At 48.4% G+C, this 18,503-nt stretch overlaps 1 protein-coding gene across 1 annotated transcript; it reads right to left on the bottom strand.

Annotated features, from left to right (window-relative positions):
• Nucleotides 1-14,141: 14,141 nt before the first annotated feature.
• LOC311616115 (uncharacterized protein) lies at nucleotides 14,142-14,351 on the bottom strand (the record flags this gene model as incomplete). The annotated part of the gene is made up of 1 exon (XM_084907339.1): nucleotides 14,142-14,351. The coding sequence occupies one exon, from the start codon at nucleotides 14,349-14,351 to the stop codon at nucleotides 14,142-14,144; it is 210 nt and encodes a 69-aa protein (XP_084763465.1).
• Between the last annotated feature and the right edge of the window lie 4,152 nt (nucleotides 14,352-18,503).

Genomic DNA, 18,503 nt, shown 5'->3' with positions numbered 1-18,503 from the left:
TGTGTTCCTAGAATCAAATAATATCGTAAGAGAATAATATAAGATGAAGATATTTTGTTTAAACTACTGTACTTTAGTCAAATATGTGTGTTTGAGTCTATGCTGTTAGATACTCCCTACAGCTGTGGCAGACAGAACTTAATCTTTCAGTCACTCAGTAAATATGTTTTGTTTGAAAAACAGTGAATACACTGAGATGGGAGGGAAATGCATTATCAAATAAGTAACTTATGTTCAACCTGCGTGCCTCAGGGGTTGAGCACAGACCTATGAACAAGGACATCATGGTTTGATTCCCAAACAGGGCACATGCCTAGGTTGCAGACTGGTTTCCAGTGGGGGTCATGCAGGAGGCTTCTGATCAATGATTCTCTTTCATCATTGATATTTCTCTCCCCCTTCCCTTTCTCTCTGTATTGAAGAAGAAGAAGAAGAAGAAGAAGAAGAAGAAGAAGAAGAAGAAGAAGAAGAAGAAGAAGGAGGAGGAGGAGGAGGAGGAGGAGGAGGGGGAGGAGGAGGAGGAGGAGGAGGAGGAGGAGGAGGAGAAGGGACAGGGAAAAATATGTTAATTTTTATAAGTCCCTGTCTAGAATACTCTGGATGTTCAGGGACACTCTGAGTGTGGGAATCGTGATCAAAGTGTTCATGGTTGAGTTGCTATGTGCAGGCATAAGGCAAGGATGCATTATGCCATACAGTGACCCATCTACCTTTCTGTAGCCAAAATACTGTGTTTCTATTTGGCAAAAAGCTTCTTTCCTTTTATCATGTTTAGGCATGTATGTAAGGAGCCACTGACCAGACTCTTGTGTGTAATAAAGCATGTCCCAATTGCCTGCTTATACCCGCGTGCCGTTCCAATCCCCCTCACCCAGAAGGGTTAAGTCCCAGCTGAGAAGCTTGCCTCTGACACTTATAGACCTCAAAATAGATTTTAAAAAAAAAAACCAGCACCTCCCACAAATCAAAGCCCTGGGTACATGTTAAGGTCATGGGAAGCACACACAATGGTAAAGACCAAGCCCAGGCATGGGTACACTCTAGTAGGGCTTCACCTTGAACCCTGGGCTCACACTCAGGTTTCCTCAGGAGCTGAGGAAATTTGCAGAAGGCTGGCGGCTAACCTCTATGATATTTCTGTTTTTCCCTCAGTCACATCCTTGCTGCCATGTTTATTTATTGCAGCATTTCCAGGCATCGAGACTGCAGAGACGCTGATTAAAATATTATGTAATCTGGCCGGGACCGGTTTGGCTCAGTGGATAGAGCGTCAGCCTGCGGACTGAAAGGTCCCGGGTTTGATTCCAGTTAAGGGCATGTACCTTGGTTGCGGGCACATCCCCAGTGTGGGTGTGCAAGAGGCAGCTGGTTGGTGTTTCTCTCTCATCGACGTTTCTAACTCTCTGTCCCTCTCAATTCCTCTCTGTGTACAATCAATAAAATATATTTAAAAATATATATTATGTAATCTTAAAAGTTCAGAAGTGTTTTAACTTTAAAACCGTGAAGAATTGGAATATCTAATTGAAAATGTTTGGGGTTCAGTGAAAAGGGAAAGGGGCACAGAGTCGGTAATGATGTGACATGTTTGCAGAGTGACAGGTGACTGCCAGGTCATTCCTGAGGCAACCATTGTGAGGGATAAACATGCTGAGTCATTATATTGTGACTAATACAACCCATGTCAGATTCCATGCCAACTATTCTAAAATAAAAGATAAAGTGAAAGTGTTTTCGGATTGGTGAAGAGAAAATAGGGGGCAGGACACAGAGAAATGGTAAAGAATATATGGACAAAACCAGCTGGAATGTCTCAGTGGTTGAGTACTGACCTATAAACCAGGAGGTCACGGTTTAGTGTGATTTCTGGTCAGGGCACATGCCCTGGTTGCAGGTTTGATTTCCAGTATGGGGTGGGGAGGAGGCAGCCCATTAATGATTTTTCTCTCATCATTGATGTTTCTATCTCTCTCCCTGCTCCTTTTCTTCAGAAATCAATAAAAACAAACTTAAAAAGAATAAAATACATATAAAGAAGAAAGATCAGGATAAAATTAAAAACCTGAGTGGAGAGATGAAGTGCTGATGGGAGAACTGGATCAGAGAGGAAGACCTGCCTCATGCAAGTGTGTGTGGGACTGAGAGCAGAATGACGACGTAAAGAGAGGCTGGATGGGACAGACGGTGGTGGGATTCCAGGAAAAACTGACAAAGAAAATAAGAAGCAACTGAAAAGCACAGACACAATCGCCTATGTTTTTGGATAATACGTTTCTGTTTTAAAAAAGAGGGTAATGTTTAAGGAGAACTTTGTGAATGGGTATTCAGCCTGAGGTGACACGTGTGAGTTTGTTGTTGTGGTCAGACCCTCAGCTTCTGAAAGGCACTGCACTGTGTTGAATAACCAAAAAGGTATTTTGCAAGAAGATATGTGAAATCAACATGGTTTTCTCATGTGTGTGTTCAACTTGGGAAAAATACCTTTGACAATTATGGAACTTCATAGGTGTCAGAATCTTAAATTGAATCAGAGTATTTGAACTGAGATGAAAGAAAGAAATGACAATTCAAGAATGATATGCAAATTACAAGGACACAATACATAATGAGAACACGCCAGACAACATGACGAAGGCCACGCACTTAGGAATGGAGAGTTGTGTTCAGTGAGTGTTTTTTCCGTGACATGGAGGCAGATGTGCTTCTCCTTAGACACACAGACTGTCATGGGTCACAGGAGGTCTAACCAGGCAGCTGTGCCAGCTCCAAGTTTTCATCAATATGAGCATCTCTGGCGTCAGCACACAGATTAACGAGCTGCCTCAGGGACAGGAATCTCTTGGAATGAAACTCAGGAATGGTCACGGGATTCAGCACCTGCTGGCTCGGGTATATAAGCTCCCTCCTCCCCACTCGCTGGCACTCACTCTCAGGATCTCATCTTGAACAGAAACATACTCCCCCTGACACCATGAGCTACTATGGCAGCTACTACGGAGGCCTTGGCTACGGCTGGGGTGGCCTTGGCTATGGCTATGGCTCCGGCTGGGGCTGGGGCGGCCTTGGTGGCCTGGGCTGTGGCTGTGGCTACAGAAGGTATGGCTGTGGCTGCTGGCGCCCGTGCTGCTGTGGGGGATATGGATACTCTGGCTTCTACTGAGACCCTGCCCAGCAGCTCAGCATCTGAACTCACAAGGGACTTCCTCCCACATTGGATCTAAGTAACCGGACAGCTAACCTCATGCTGGTTATTCCACAAACGTCTTTACTTCTCAGAATTATGGGTAGATTTTCAACTGTGCCTGCATCTCCCTCATAAGCCTGGGATCCTCTACCTTTGCTGTCAGAACTGATTGGGCTGTCTGTTCACCTTCCAATAAAGCATTGACCTTGAACACAAAGAATGGTTTTGTTTTCTTCACAAAATGCAGTTATGAGATCGTGGTTCTGGGCACATTCACTCCCCTGTCCAATGGGGAAGCATCCTTCCTGGCTAACAATCTTTCTTTTCCTTCACACAAGCATGCAGAGAGGCAGGAAATAGATATAAAGATTAATAACTGTACACTGAAATGGATAAAATGTTATGAAAAATCCAGTGATTTAAATCCTCCAATCTCTTGATTTTATTCATAAAATATTCAGACTTAAGTCAACACAAATAGCAATGAATATTGAACATATCTATCATCCTATAGGTTACTTAATTCAAACATATCTCAAGTCAATCCTTCCATTATTCAAATTGGTTTATTTTCTTAATGTTTCTTTTAATTTCAGAGAGCAAGGGAGGAGATGGAGATAGAAACATCAAGATTGAGAATCAATCAGTGATTTGTTGCCTCCTGGATGTCCCCTTTTGTTGATTGAATCTGCAACCTGGGCATGTGCCCTTGGCCAGAATAGAACTTGGGACCCTTCAGTCCATAGACCCATCCTCTATCCACTGAGCCAAACTTAGAGGGCAACTCTAAGCATTTTTAACTAAACGTGTCTGTTCCCTGTCCTCTGCTCTCAACACGTCTCACTGGCATCCTTCCTCACCACCATCACCACACTGAGGCATTAGCTTAAATCCCATCAGTGGAAGAAACAACTAGACATAATTGTGAACCAATTATTACTTTGCTGAAGCTGAAACCTAAGGTCTTTCTTGAAAAATCTTAATTTCAGCAAGATATGAATTTCTCTTCATAATAAAGGGACAACACCGGGCATACATTTTTTATTAAATAAAAAAAGGATGGACTGTAATACCAGTGCTCTCCTAGAATCAAATAATCAACAGAGAATAATATAAGATGAAGATATTTTGTTTAAATTGGTATAATTTGATCAAATATGTGTGCTTGAGTCTATGCTGTTAGATACTCCCTACAGCTGTGGCAAACAGAATTTAATCCTTCAGTCACTCAGCAAATATGTTGTGTTTGGAAAACAGTGAGTACATTTAGATGAGAGGGAAATGGATTATCAAATAAGTAACTTATGTTCAACCTGCGTGCCTCAGGAGTTGAGCATAGACCTATGAACAAGGACATCATGGTTTGATTCCCGAACAGGGCACATGCCTGGGTTGGAGGCTGCATGCCTAGTGGGGGTCATGCAGGAAGCTGCTGATCAATGATTCCCTCTCATCATTGATCTTTCTCTCTCTTTCGCCCTCTCCCTTTCTCTCTGTATTAAGGAAAAAGAAAGTTAAAAGAGAGAAAAAATATATTACTTATTATGGAGTCTGGTCTAGAATATTCTGGATGTTCAAGGTCACTCTGAGTGTGGGAATCCTAATCAAAGTGTTCAAGGTTGAGTTGCTATGTGCAGACATGAGGCAAGGATGCATTAAGCCATACATTGCACCCAAGTGCCTTTCTGTAGCCAAAATACTGATGTTCCTATTTGGGAAAAACTTTTTTCTTTGTGTTTGGGCATGTACGTAATGAGCCGCTGACCAGCCTGCATGGCTGCTGTGGTGTGTAATAAAGCATGCCCCATTTGCCTGCTTGTACCCTCATGTTCATCTGATTCCCCTCACTCAGAAAGGTCAAGTCCCAGCTGAGGAGCTTGCCTCTGATGCTTATAAACCTCAAAGCAGAACAAAAATCCCAGTACCACAACAATAAAAAGCCCTGGGTACATGTTAAGGTCATGGGAAGCACACACAATGGTAAACTCCAAGCCCAGGCGTGGGCACACTCCAATAGGGCTTCACCTTGAACCCTGGGCACTCACTCGGGTTTCCTCAGGAGCTGAGAAAATTCTCAGAAGGCTGGCGGCTAACCTCTATGATATTTCTGTTTTTCCCTCAGTCACATCCTCGCTGCCATGTTTATTTTTTGCAGCATTTCCAGGCATCGAGATTGCAGAGACTCTGATTAAAATATTATGTAATCTTAAGAGTTCAGAAGTCTTTTTACTTTAAAACCCTGAAGAATTTGAATATCTAATTGAAAATGTTTGGGGTTGAGTGAAAAGGGAAAGGGAACAGAGTCGGTAATGCTGTGAGAAGTTTGCACAGTGAAAGGTGATTGCCAGGTCATTCCTGGAGCAGCCATTGTGAGGAATAAACATGCTGAGTCATTATATTGTGACTAATACAACCCATGTAAGATTCCATGCCAACTATTCTGAAATAAAAGATAAAGTAAAAGTGTTGGCGGATTGGTAAAGAGAAAATAAGAGGCAGGACACAGAGAACTGGTAAAGAATATGTGGACACAACAGGCTGGTGTGTCTCAGTGGTTGAACACTGACCTATGAGCCAGGAGGTCACAGTTCAGTATGATTCCTGGTCAGGGCACATGCCCAGGTTGCAGTTTTGATCTCCAGTATGTGGTGTGCAGGAGACAGCTGATTAATGATTTTTTTTCAATAATTGATGTTTCTATCTCTCTCCATCCTCCATTTCCTATGAAATAAATAAAAACAATTTTTAAAAAGAATAAAATACATATAAGTAAAAAAAGATCAGGATAAAATTAAAAACCTGAGTGGAGGGATAAAGTGCTGAAGGGAGAACTGGATCAGAGAGGAAGACCTGGCTCTTGGGAGTGTGTGTGGGACTGAGAGCAGAATGACGATGTAAAGAGAGGCTGGATGGGACAGACGGTGGTGGGATTCCAGGAAGAACAGAGAAAGAAAATAAAAAGCAACTGCAAAGCAGAGACAAGATCTCCTATCTTTTTGAATAAGAGGTTTCTATATTGAAAAAGAGGGTAATGTCTAAGGAGAACTTTGTGAACGGGTGTTCAGCCTGGGGTGACACGTGTGAGTTTGTTGTAGCATTTTGCAAGAAGGTATGTAAAATCAACATGGTTTTCTCATGTGTGTGTTCAACTTGAGAGAAATAACTTTGACAATTAAGGAATTTCATGGGTGTAAGAATCTTAAATTAGATCAAAGTTTTTGAACTAAGATGAAAGTAAGATAAGACAATCCAAAGAATGGTATGCAAATTACAATGACACAATATGTAATGAGAACACGCCAGCCAACATGACGAGGGCCACGCGCTTAGGAATGGAGAGTTGTGTTCAGTGAGTGTTTATTCTGTGACGTGGAGGCAGATGTGCTTCTCTTAGACACACACATTGTCATGGGTTCCAGGGGCTCTCACCAGGCAGCTGTGCCAGCTCCAAATTTTCAAAAATATGAGCATCTCTGGCATCAGCACACAGATTAACGAGCTGCCTCAGGGACAGGAATCTCTTGGAATGAAACTCAGGAATGGTCACGGGATTCAGCACCTGCTGGCTCAGGTATATAAGCTCCCTCCTCCCCACTCGCTGGCACTCACTCTCAGGATCTCATCTTGAACAGAAACACACTCCCCCTGACACCATGAGCTACTATGGCAGCTACTACGGAGGCCTCGGCTACGGCTGGGGTGGCCTTGGCTACGGCTATGGCTCCGGCTGGGGCTGGGGTGGCCTTGGTGGCCTGGGCTGTGGCTATGGCTACAGAAGGTATGGCTGTGGCTGCTGGCGTCCGTGCTGCTGCGGGGGATACGGATACTCTGGCTTCTACTGAGATCCTGCCCAGCAGCTCAGCATCTCAACTCACAAGGAACTTCCTCCCACATTGGATCTAAGTAACCAGACAGCTAACCTCATGCTGGTTATTCCACAAACGTCTTTACTTCTCAGAATTATGGGTAGATTTTCAACTGTGCCTGCATCTCCCTCATAAGCCTGGGATCCTCTACCTTGGCTGTCAGAACTGATTGGGCTGTCTGTTCACCTTCCAATAAAGCATTGACCTTGAACATAAGAATGGTTGTTGGTTTATTCATGAAACACAATTATGAGGACGTGGTTCTGGGCTCATCCACTCCACTGTCCAAGGGGGAAGCTGCATTCCTGGCTAACAACCTTTCTTTTCCTTCTCACACTCACAAGCATGCAGAGAGCAGGAAATAGATATAAAGATTAATAACTCTACACCGACGTGGAAGAAGTGTTTTGAAAGGACCAATGTTTAAAATATTTCAATCTCTGGATTTTATTCATAAAATATTCAGTCTTAAGTCAACAACAAATAGCAATGAATATTGAACATATCTATCTAGTTATCATCCTATAGATTTTATTTAACTAAACTAATATTTTCCAATTCAATCCTTCCATTCATTCAAAATTGGTTTTTGTTTTCTATGTTTTTTTAATTTCAGAGAGGAAGGAGGAGGGAGAGGGAGATAGAAGCATCAAGTATGAGAGAGAATCATTCATTGACTGGTTGCCTCCTGCAGGCCCCCCTCTAGTGAATGAGCCTGCAACCTGGGCATGTGCCCTTGGCTGAAATCCAACTGGGACCTTTCAGTCTACAAACCCATTCTCTATCCACTGAGCCAAACTAGAGAGGGCAACTCAAAGCATTTTTAACTAAAGCTGTCTGTTCCCTTTCCACTGCTCTCACTGTGTCTCACTGGCATCCTTCCTCAGCACCATCACCACACTGAGGAATTAGCTTCAATCCCATCAGGGAAAAAAACCACAAGTCATAATTGTGAACTGATTATTATTTAGCTGAAGCTGAAACCAAAGAGCTTTCTTATAACTCTGAATTTCTTTTGATAAAAATGGGGCAACAGGGGGCACATAGTTTTGATGAAAAAAATGGATGAACTGAATCAGCAGTTGCCAAACCTTTGGATCTCACCGACCACCAGTGGGTGAGCACAGGACTGAAATACCAATGTTTTCCTAGAATCAAATAATATCGTCAGAGAATAATATAAGATGAAGATATTTTGTTTAAATTGGTATAATGTGGTCAAATATGTGTGCTTGAGTCTATCCCTACAGCTGTGGCAGACAGAATTTAATCCTTCAGCCACTCAGCAAATATGTTTTGTTTGAAAAACTGAGTACATTCAGAGGGGAGGGAAATGTATTATCAAAAATGTAACTTATGCCCGGCCTGTGTGCCTCAGTGGTTGGGCATAGACCTATTAACAAGGTGGTAATGATTTGATTCCTGAACAAGCCACATGCGTGGGTTGGTGGCCTTCGTCCTGTTGGTTGGCCCATCAGCCTGGGAGGGCCTGGGCCCTGGCTGTGGCTACAGCGGGAAGACTGAGACAGGATGTGATTCTGGGGATCACAGCGTGTGGGGCGGGATCGGGACGCTGCTGGGCTCGGGTGAGGTCACCAGGCAGCACGGTGGCCTCAGATGAAGCCACGTGGGATTCTGTTCGTGCTGTCACAGAATGTGCCAGGAGAGGGGATCACGGGCATCGGCAAGGCTGTGGCTGAGAGGCAGCATGGGGCATGATGGGGGTGTGGGCGGGGAGGTCAGGAGGAGTATGGAGCTGATCCCTGAGGAGCTGGCCACGAGGGTCGGACCTGAGTCAGGGACACAGAGCCCACACGTGAGGACAGGCACAGCAGGTGGAGGGGGGAGGGAGGAGGGAGAAAGGGAGGAAGGGAGGGAATGAAAAGGAGGGGAGAGGGAAGGGAGCCCTGGGAAGGTGCTCAGGGAGGGCTCAGCACAGGCGCCTGCAGAGCTCAGCCTGCTCCTGGGAGGTTTGAGCCCAGGGACCCCACAGGGACAGGTTTCCATGGATACAGAGGAATGCTCTCAGTGCTCCATCTGTTTCCAAGCAAGTCCAGGGTGAAAAACAAACCAAGCCACCACTGGGCGTTTGCACCCAGGCCCCTTCAGGAGATGGTGGGCGGAGCCTGTGTGCTCACAGGTCTCTGAGGCGCCCTGGGGGGCAGTCCCCAACCCCGGGGGCATAGAGAGGGGCCAGCACTTCCTTTTTGTTTTGTTAATTCTCACCCAAGGGTTTTCCCACTAATTTTTATTTTTAAGTATATTTTTACTGATTTCAGAGAGGAAGGGAGAGGGAGAGGGAGAAAGAAGCATCCATGATGAGAGAGAATCATGGGTCGGCTGCCTCCTGCACGCCCCACACTAGGGATCGATCGAGCCCACAACCCAGGTATATGCCCCTGACCGGAATCAAACCCAGACCCTTCTGTCTGTAGCCAGCGCTCTACCCACTGAGCCACTCTGGCCAGGGCCCTGCACACTCTTGTTTGTCACAGAGGCTGGCTCCTCTCCCTCCCTATGCACTGAGAGGTGTGACGGGAACATCTGGTTCGGCAGGTCGGTCCCTGTGCTCAGTGACCAGTCAGAGACCATGGGCTTCATCTAGCTTTTACCAGGGTGGGCTTAGCGCTATTGGCCGGTTGTTTCCATGGACACAGCCCCATGGAAAAGGGCCCTCAGGAACCAGCAGCAGGACGTTCACAAACCAGGACAGCCGGAAGGGCCATGGGCATGACCACTAACACCACCAGCAGCCGTGTCCCTGCAGACACGCCCCAAATGGCAGGGAGGTGCGTGTCCTGGGGAACATGTCAGGGCTTGACCTCCACGGAGAGCAGCCACGCGTGGAGACATGGGCAGAGTCGCCTGAAGAAGTGCTTTCCCAGTGCCCTGGGACCGGTTTTATCCGGTCACTGCCTTTTCTTATCGCTGAATACACACGCGTGTTTAACAGAACAGGAAGTGCTCCTGCCTCTCGCTGGCCTCGCTGTAGACAGGAAAGTGCGCAGAACTGGCGTGTCAGTGACACGCTTCAGTGTCCGTGTTGTCTCACCACAAACACTGAATGCGATCTGGTCTTGTGTTTAGAAGAAAAACTCATTTCAGCGGAGTGGGAGGGTTTACTCTGTCTGGCCATGGAGTGTGTGTGTGTGTGTGTGTGTGTGTGTGTGTGTGTGTGTGTGATGCGTATGTAGATCCTCTTCAGTTTTTCGTGGAGAGTGTATTTTCTTCATTATCCACTGGCACAGTTACAACAATCACTGGTATTCTGAGCTAAACAGCAAAATAAAAGCCACGTGCACCGTCCTCACTCACGCTCATTTATTGCAGAGAGAACAGAGAATCCCATGGTGACGAGAACACAAACAAGAAACACCAGGGACCTGACACAGACAACGAGGACCTGATGAGCATTCCCTCAGCCGTGTCGCTAACAGCGTGGACCTCGGCTCAGTCCTGGTCTGGCCGTGATGGTCACATTTGGGTCATCCTTTCACGGCCTCAGATGTGGGGCTCCAGGCACAGGATCTCAGTAGAAGCCAGAGTATCCGTATCCCCCACAGCAGCACGGGCGCCAGCAGCCACAGCCATACCTTCTGTAGCCACAGCCACAGCCCAGGCCACCAAGGCCGCCCCAGCCCCAGCCGGAGCCATAGCCATAGCCAAGGCCATCCCAGCCGTAGCCGAGGCCTCCGTAGTAGCTGCCGTAGTAGGTCCTGGTGTCAGGGGGTGATTTCTGCTCGGAATTGTGGGTCTGTTCTGTGGCGGGACTGCCCCGGGACATTTACATCCGTGGTGACAGGGAGCCACACCTGTGTCACCCAGAGGGACACGGGCCGTGGGAACTGTGTCAACATCCTTGTTTCCCAACAGCAAACATGCCTGCGCGTGTCCCTGTGAGTCGCTTTCTAAGAGCCAAGGAGGCATGTGCGGCCTCCGTGGAATTAACTCCCAGGAGGGAATTTTACATCAATAACATGTGATTGTGTCTGTCACCCACACACCTGTTTGGGTCTCTGAGTCGTAAACCATCCCCACACTGCAGGTGCCGTCGCTGCCCCTCCCGAGGCTGCATCCACCTCGAACTGAGCCCGCCCCTCGCTCCATGGCCCTGGCTGTGGTCTCTGCCGAGCCGCGGGGCCTCTCCTCTCCTGAGAACTTGTGTGAAACAAAGCATCATTGTTTCCTGAAATGCTCTTTCCGCTCGTTCATAATAGCAGCCGGTGCCCGGCATCCCGTACCACACACGTGTCCTGTCCCCCCAGAGCCACCCAGGAGCAGGGATGGCGTCACTTTCCGGGCGCCAGAACCCGGGCTCAGCCGGACCCTCAGACACCAGGCGCCAGGTAGCAGCCCGAGTGGTGGCTGTGGCTGAGGCCCCTGTGGGATGTCCTGCCATTGGAGTGAGGAGCCGGGTGGTGCCGCCTGGTTCCTGCTCCCGGTCATGGCTCCATGTGGCCAAGAGGAGCTGAACACCCGGATCTGTGCATGTGAGCTCAGTCTCTTTCTCTCTCTCTCTCTCTCTCTCTCTCTTTCTCTCTCTCTCTCTCTCTCTTTCAGAAAGGAAAAGGAGAGGGAGAGATAAACATTCATGATGAGAGAGAATCACGGATCAGCTTCCTCCTGCACGCCCCACACTGGGGATGGAATCTGCAACCCAGGCCTGTTCCCTGACTGGGGATCAAACCCTGACCTCCTAGTTCACAGTTCGATGCTCAGACACTGAGCCATGCAGCCAAGCCATGGACTGGTACTTGCATTTCCTTCTGACGGGAAGCTGGCCTCGATCACAGGAAATTTGATGTCTTTCTGCCCCGGGGGCTGCGTACGGCTCGGGCTCAGTGTCGCACCGCGTTCCCTTGGGTGACGGTTGAATAAGGAGCAATAGGTCCATCCTGGGAGGCACTGGCCACGGCATCCCCAGCGTGTCACAGGACCCCACCAGGCTCCTGTGGGCACAGCTGGCACAGATGTGTTCCTGAGATGCCCACGCCTGGTTCACCTGGTGGCATGAGGGTTTTTTTTAATATGGACGAATGTACAGTGAGTTTGTAAAGTTTGTAGACATGTTGGCATTGGCTCCTTGAGTTTGTACTGCACACGGCACACTACAGACTGCCAGACGCACTGCAGACAGACAGACTGCAGACACACGCTACAGACAGTTGCACCGCAGACAGACGGGTTGCAGTGGCATGTGTACTGTCCTGCACCGACATCCGTGCCCCCGGCTTGGGAGCGCACAGTGGACCTCATCACAGTTCGTTCCCAGACCCACGCCGAGGGCCCTCATTTGTCACGGTCGTTGTGCCCTGAAAGAAGTTAAAGGTGGCGTCTTGCAGAGATTTTTTACTCTCTTCTCCAGACTTTATGGCTTCTGCCTCTGGCCAGTTGATTTATAGAATCCCACGCTCAGGACACTCCTGTCATAAGTTACCCCCAAGCAGGCCACGTGCTGACCCAGCGTGGGGCTCCAGTGTGAACTCAGAAGCTGCCATCTGTGCTGAGGCATCTGGAGAGGACTCTGTCCTGACAACTAAAAACAAGGCTCTTCAAAGGATCACAGACTCCACTGCAGGTCTTATCACCCCGAAGCAGCTTTGGGTGTGTGTTTTAGCTAAATCAAAGGTGAAGACAGCAGCTGGAGGTACAAACAGCCCGCGAACAGAACAGCCAGGACAACGTGGGCGCCTACGGAAACGTGGACACGGAAACAGTGCTCGCACACCCACACACACATACGCACATGCACTCACACACGTGTGTGCACACGCACGCACACATGCACACACCATAGACTTGGACTCAGGCCCTTAAACAGGATCGCACACTGAGTGACCTAACGGGTCTGATGATCAGGGGCGCACTGACCAGGGGCACGCTGGGGGCAGCACGGGGACAGGCGTCTGTCTGGGAGGGCTCACGCCCGCCCTGCAGTAGAAGGAGAACTCGGGACTCGGGGAAGGGGGTCGGGGGCTCACCCACAGCTGAGCCCGTGAGGCCTCTGGGCTCCTTCCGCCGTCGCCTCCGTGAGACCAGAAATGCAGCCGCAACGGGAGGAATCCACTCCCAGCACAGCCGCCTGCCATGCCGGGAGGGGCCTGCCTGGCGGAAGGCTGGCCACAGGGGACGGGGGAGGAGGCGCTGATGTGGTGAAGGCCCCACGTGAGCCCGGAGACTGTCAGAGCGGTCACCCTGTGCCGTCACACTTCCCACGCCAGCCCCAGCTGGACACCTCGCCAGGAGCTTCCCACAGCCTGAGACACACTCCACAGACAGACTGACTACAGACAGATGGGCTACGGACAGAAAGGCAGACTGACTACAGACAGACAGCCAGGCTACAGACAGACTGACAGACTGCAGACAGACAGACAGGCTACAGACAGACACACTGTAGGTAGGCAGACAGACAAACAGACACATTGCAGACAGACAGACACTGCAGACAGACAGACAGATAGACACACTTTAGACAGACAGACTGACAGACACTGCAGACAGACAGAGTGACAGACATACACTACAGACAGACTACAGATTGACAGACTAACAGGCTACAGACTGACAGACTACAGTCAGACAGACACTACAGACTGACTGACGGGCTGCAGACAGACAGACATACTGCAGACAGGCTATAGACTGCAGACAGACAGGCTACAGACTGACAGACTGCAGTCAGACAGATACACTTCAGACAGACAGACATGCACTGCAGTCAGACAGACGTGCTGCAGACGGACACGTGAACTCCCCCCTGCTGTGTGCACACAGCAAAGCCCCTCCACGCGTGAGATGAGAAACCAGGACACGTTCCGATCGAGCGAAGGAAGTTTAATGTGGAGGATCCTCCACGTCCACGGCCGTTTGGGAGGGACGCTCCCAGAACACGTGTCCGCCCGGGAGTCACTCCCCACTCTGCCCGCCCGCTCCAGCCACAGCTCGATGGGTCTGTCAGGTCGGTGCTGAGTGCTGGGTGCTGGGTGCTGGGTGCTGGGTCCAAGGCCTCCCAGAGACCCAGATTCTGCTTGTCCCTGCAGAATCTCTGCTGGGGCCGGGCTGCTCAGCCCTCCAGTCCGGCAGGCGTCTCAGTAGCAGCCGGACCAGTACCTCCCATAGCAGCACGGCCGGTAGCAGCTGTACCCGTAGTTGCCGTAGCCACAGCCGTAGCCTCCGAAACCGCCGTAACCACCGTAGCCACAGCCGTAGCCGCAGCCCCGGCCGCTCCAGCCGCAGCCCAGGCCTCCCAGGCCGTAGCCGCAGCCCAGGCCTCCGTAGTAGCCGCCGTAGTAGCTCATGGTGTCTGGGGAAGGTGCAGAGCGGGTGCTGCTGGCAGATCTGCTCCTCTGGCCGCCGCAGGCCTCTTATGGGCCAGGGCCGGGCGTGGCCGCCAGCGGGCGTGCCGCCGCGCGTTGTGGGGCTGAGTCAGGGACTCCGCCGCTGCCTCCGGAGCCCGCGGTGTCACACGCCTGTCGTCATGAAGCCACATGCGCCGCCACACGCAGGCGGGGCAGGTCCTGGCGATGCCCGGCTGGAGCCCACAGCCACGGGCGGCTTTGCGAGGACGCTGTCACCTCGTGGCCGACGTGGCCGATGCCCGGGGACCCCAGGGCGCCAGGGCAGGCCCCCAGGCAGACACACACACACACACACACACACACACACACACACACACTGCAGAGCTCAGTGCTGGGGGAGACGCCGCTGCCAGGCAGGTACCACGATGGGTCTCCTTTCAGGGTTTTGTTTGAGGCCAGATTGATGTGGGAATCTGATTGCCGATCGTGGTTTCGGACTCACGCACCGCGCCACTGTGCTCACGGGCGGTGTTTTCATGTGGCTTCGTGCTGAGTTTTATAAGCATCTGCGTTTCATCAGCACGAGATCTGAAAGACGCGTGTCAGGGAAAGCAGGTATGCAAATAATGTGTGCGCGACGCTGACACGTGTCATAGCAACGTAACACACATGTAGAAGTGTAAATATTGAGAAGTCTGTCGACTACAGGTGTCTCTAAGCCTGTCCTTGGTGAAGGAGCCCCCTCTCAGCCTCTCTGGCCGGATTCCCTGGATGTTCCACAGTAAAACCCTTGCCCAGGTGAAGATATGCCAAGGGCCACTTTCCCATGTCTGCAGGGGCCACGGGAGCCTCAGCAGCACATGAGAGGCCCGTGTTACAGAGGACACGTGTGTGCGTGTACTGAGCTCCGTCCGCCTTGGCCGGGAGCCGCTTGCTCACCTGCTCCACCATCCCGCCGGGGTCCTGCTCTCCTCGGGGCCCATCGGGGCTGGCAGCACCTCCACTGCCACCCGCTGTCAGCGGCGCATTGCCCACATCTACCATGTTCTGTGCCGCCCCCTGGTGGTCAGCGCACGTCATAGCGAGAGGTCGAACTCCCAGTCAAGGGGACAATTTGCATATGAGGCTTTTATTATATAGGATAGGTTCTTCTAGTTTCAGTAACAGGGTCAACCCAAGCGCTGGAATGAGCAAGGAGGGGATGAGGGGTTGGCCTTGGTGGGAACACCGTAAGGAAAGACACAGGAGACTGGAATGGCGTCCCACCACCTCGTTCACTGCGTGAGAACACAAAGCACAGGAATGGTGGCAGTCCTCCCGAAGTCTATCTGTAAAGATAAGGGGTCCCCATCCTTATCACAGTGTGATTTGGGGGGATTTCCAAATTACCTTCTTCGTCTGAAAAAAGAATATTGTTTTCCACATTAGGGCTTTTCCAGTAGATATTAAAATATACAAAAGAGATAGCATGGCACCGTGGTACCATAGAATTGAGAATACACCAAAATGTTCAATTTATCTTTGTGTTCCTTCATCTCCTAGTGTTTTCTTTAGGAATTTGGTGAATATAAAAAAGGGTGTTACCTTTTTCGTTATCGTTTGTGCTATCTTTTTTAAGTTTAAGTACGAAAGTAATGTGAACTTCGCAAAGGGTGTTTCCATATTGGTCTATGTAACCTTTGAAGATCTAGGGAAAAAGCACACCCTTGAAAGATTTATGGGAAACATTTTCATTTGTTTCCATAATTGCTACTCTAATTGCCCGTTTCTTCTTGAAATATTTATAGAGTTAAAGCTGACTTTTATGGGGATGTTTTCCATTTACTAGCATACTTCTTGAATGCTGTTGGCCTATAATTTGTAAGAAAAAAACCCTTCTGTGATTATTTTATAGCTTCTTGCTTATATTTAACTTTTTATACATATACACAAAAACAAAATTTACATCATAGGTGTGTGTGTTTTTTAATTTCTTCAACCAACTGACCAATTTAGCAATTCTATTAACTTTCTATATTCTAATGTTCAGTGTTTGCATTAATTTTGGTTACTTTTTCTTTCCATGCACTTTGTAATGGCCTGTTTGGCCTTTTTCTAACTTTTTAACATCATAAATATATTTTTAATTTCATTCCTTTGTTAATGTTAAATAAGGCACATATTTAAAGTACATGTTTCATTTCATATGTTGAGACACAAATTTATATTTCCATGTGAAATAAAAGAGATTTCCCATTTTATTGTCTTATCCTTGATTTTTTTTCTTTTACTCAGTACTTAATTAAAATACATACTAGTATTTCAATAAAATGTTTATTAAACCAGCCTCTAGTGTTTTATCATCCTGGGATAATAAATATAAATTTTTCATATTTGTAAGTTATTAAGCTTTTTCTGAAACACAGAATATATTTGCTATTTTTCTGAATATTCTAAAAATTACTGAAGAAAAATGGTTAGGAACATTACTGTCATTCTATAGCATCGACTGTACTTTTTATTTCACCGATGTATTTTTCTCCTAAATATATAGTTGCATTATAAATTACCTAACATCCTATATAATTTGATTATTTCTGATATTTCACTTCCTATCATTTCAAGCTCTATTATATGGCTCAGAGTTAACAGGAATTGTCACTTTATTACCAACTAGAAGCCTGGTGCACAAATTTGTACATTGGTGGCATCTGGCCATACTGCCCAATGGGGCCCATCAGGCTGGGTCAGTGGGGCGTAGGGGTCATGGGAGGTTGGCCAGCCGGACCTGCCCCTAATCGGGGTGTGGGAGCCCATCAGGCTGGACCAGTGGGGCAGAAGGACTGTGGGAGGTTGGCCAGCTGGCCCCATCCCAGCTGGCCCCATCCAATCTATATATAATCGGGGTGTTGGGGGCCGATTGGGGATGGGTCTGCCCACAGGAAGGCAGCTCCCTCTGTGGTTGGTGTGATGCTCATCATTTGACCTCTACTTTCTGAGACTGAACCTGGGTTTTCCCTGAACCTGGGTTTTCCCGTCGCTCCTGGACTTCATTCGTGCGCTTTTGACTTGGGCATAGAAACCTCACTCGGATGCTTATGGCTCCTGTCTTTGATCTGTTCTGTCTGTTACTGCCTCCTTCCCCCACCCTTTCTCCTCCCAACTCCTTCCTCCTCCTTCCCCGCTTCCTCTGGCCAGATTTACTGAGTCAGTAGGTGACTCAGCCTGAATGTTGACTACTGATCAAATCAGTGGGCATTTCTTAATTTGGCTCGCCCAAAGGCTCACAACAAAGGTGTAGGGGCCAGACCAGCCGGGAGGGGGGGTGGGGGGGTGTGTGTGGCAATTAAGGTCCGATCAGGCCAGTTGGCTGCCTCAGTGCACGTCATAGCCACAGTCACTCCTGTCATTCCGGTCACTCCACTGTTCTGGTTGCTGGGCTTTTATATATATAGATTGCCCTGTTGTCAATGTGCAGCAATACATTTACCCGGTAATTCTTTGAATCTGTTCTTTATTTCAGAAGATGTTTGGTGCTCTTGTTTTTACCCTGTTTTGCCTTTTAAATATTTGGCTCTCTTTTTTTTTTTAATGAAAATTTTACCCTTTTCCTGTTGGAAATAAATGACCGCTACTGACACCTAGTGGTAGCCTACTCCAAGTGCATGCAGGTGTTATGTTAATTTGCTGGAATTATTGCGGGTTAGATAAAGACTACACTGGGAACAAGAACAATGCCTTCGTCCTGGTCACACCGTTCTGGAAGTTCTGTGCCAAATCATTGAAAATTATAGATTTTATTCCCACAGAGAAAAGCACACAAACAGAATTTCTAGGCAGCCAGTCGTTAGAAGTACATGCCACTAGTTAATAAGAGCGAAGTGAGATGATTTCATAGGTTAGGCACCTTGGGGCCTTGTGTGGCACCCTCACATTCCTAGATTATTGTGACACTGAAGGATATTCTTTAATTTTATTTTCCAATTACAGTTGGTGTTGAATATCGTTTCATATAGTCTTCATCTCGGTGTTCAGCATCGTGAGTGTTAGACAGCTGTGTCCCCTCCACAGTGCCCCTTCCGAGAATCCAAGCACCACCTGGTCCCCAATAAGCAGGGTTTCTCTCCCAGCCTCCCCTCCCCCATAGACACGAGGGAGACCATCCTTCACGGA

The sequence above is a fragment of the Pipistrellus hanaki genome (assembly GCF_964339955.1).
Source record: "Pipistrellus hanaki genome assembly, contig: scaffold_61, whole genome shotgun sequence".
NCBI lineage: Eukaryota > Metazoa > Chordata > Mammalia > Chiroptera > Vespertilionidae > Pipistrellus > Pipistrellus hanaki.
Note: the sequence above shows the minus strand (reverse complement) of the source record. Positions and strands in the feature narration are given on the sequence as shown.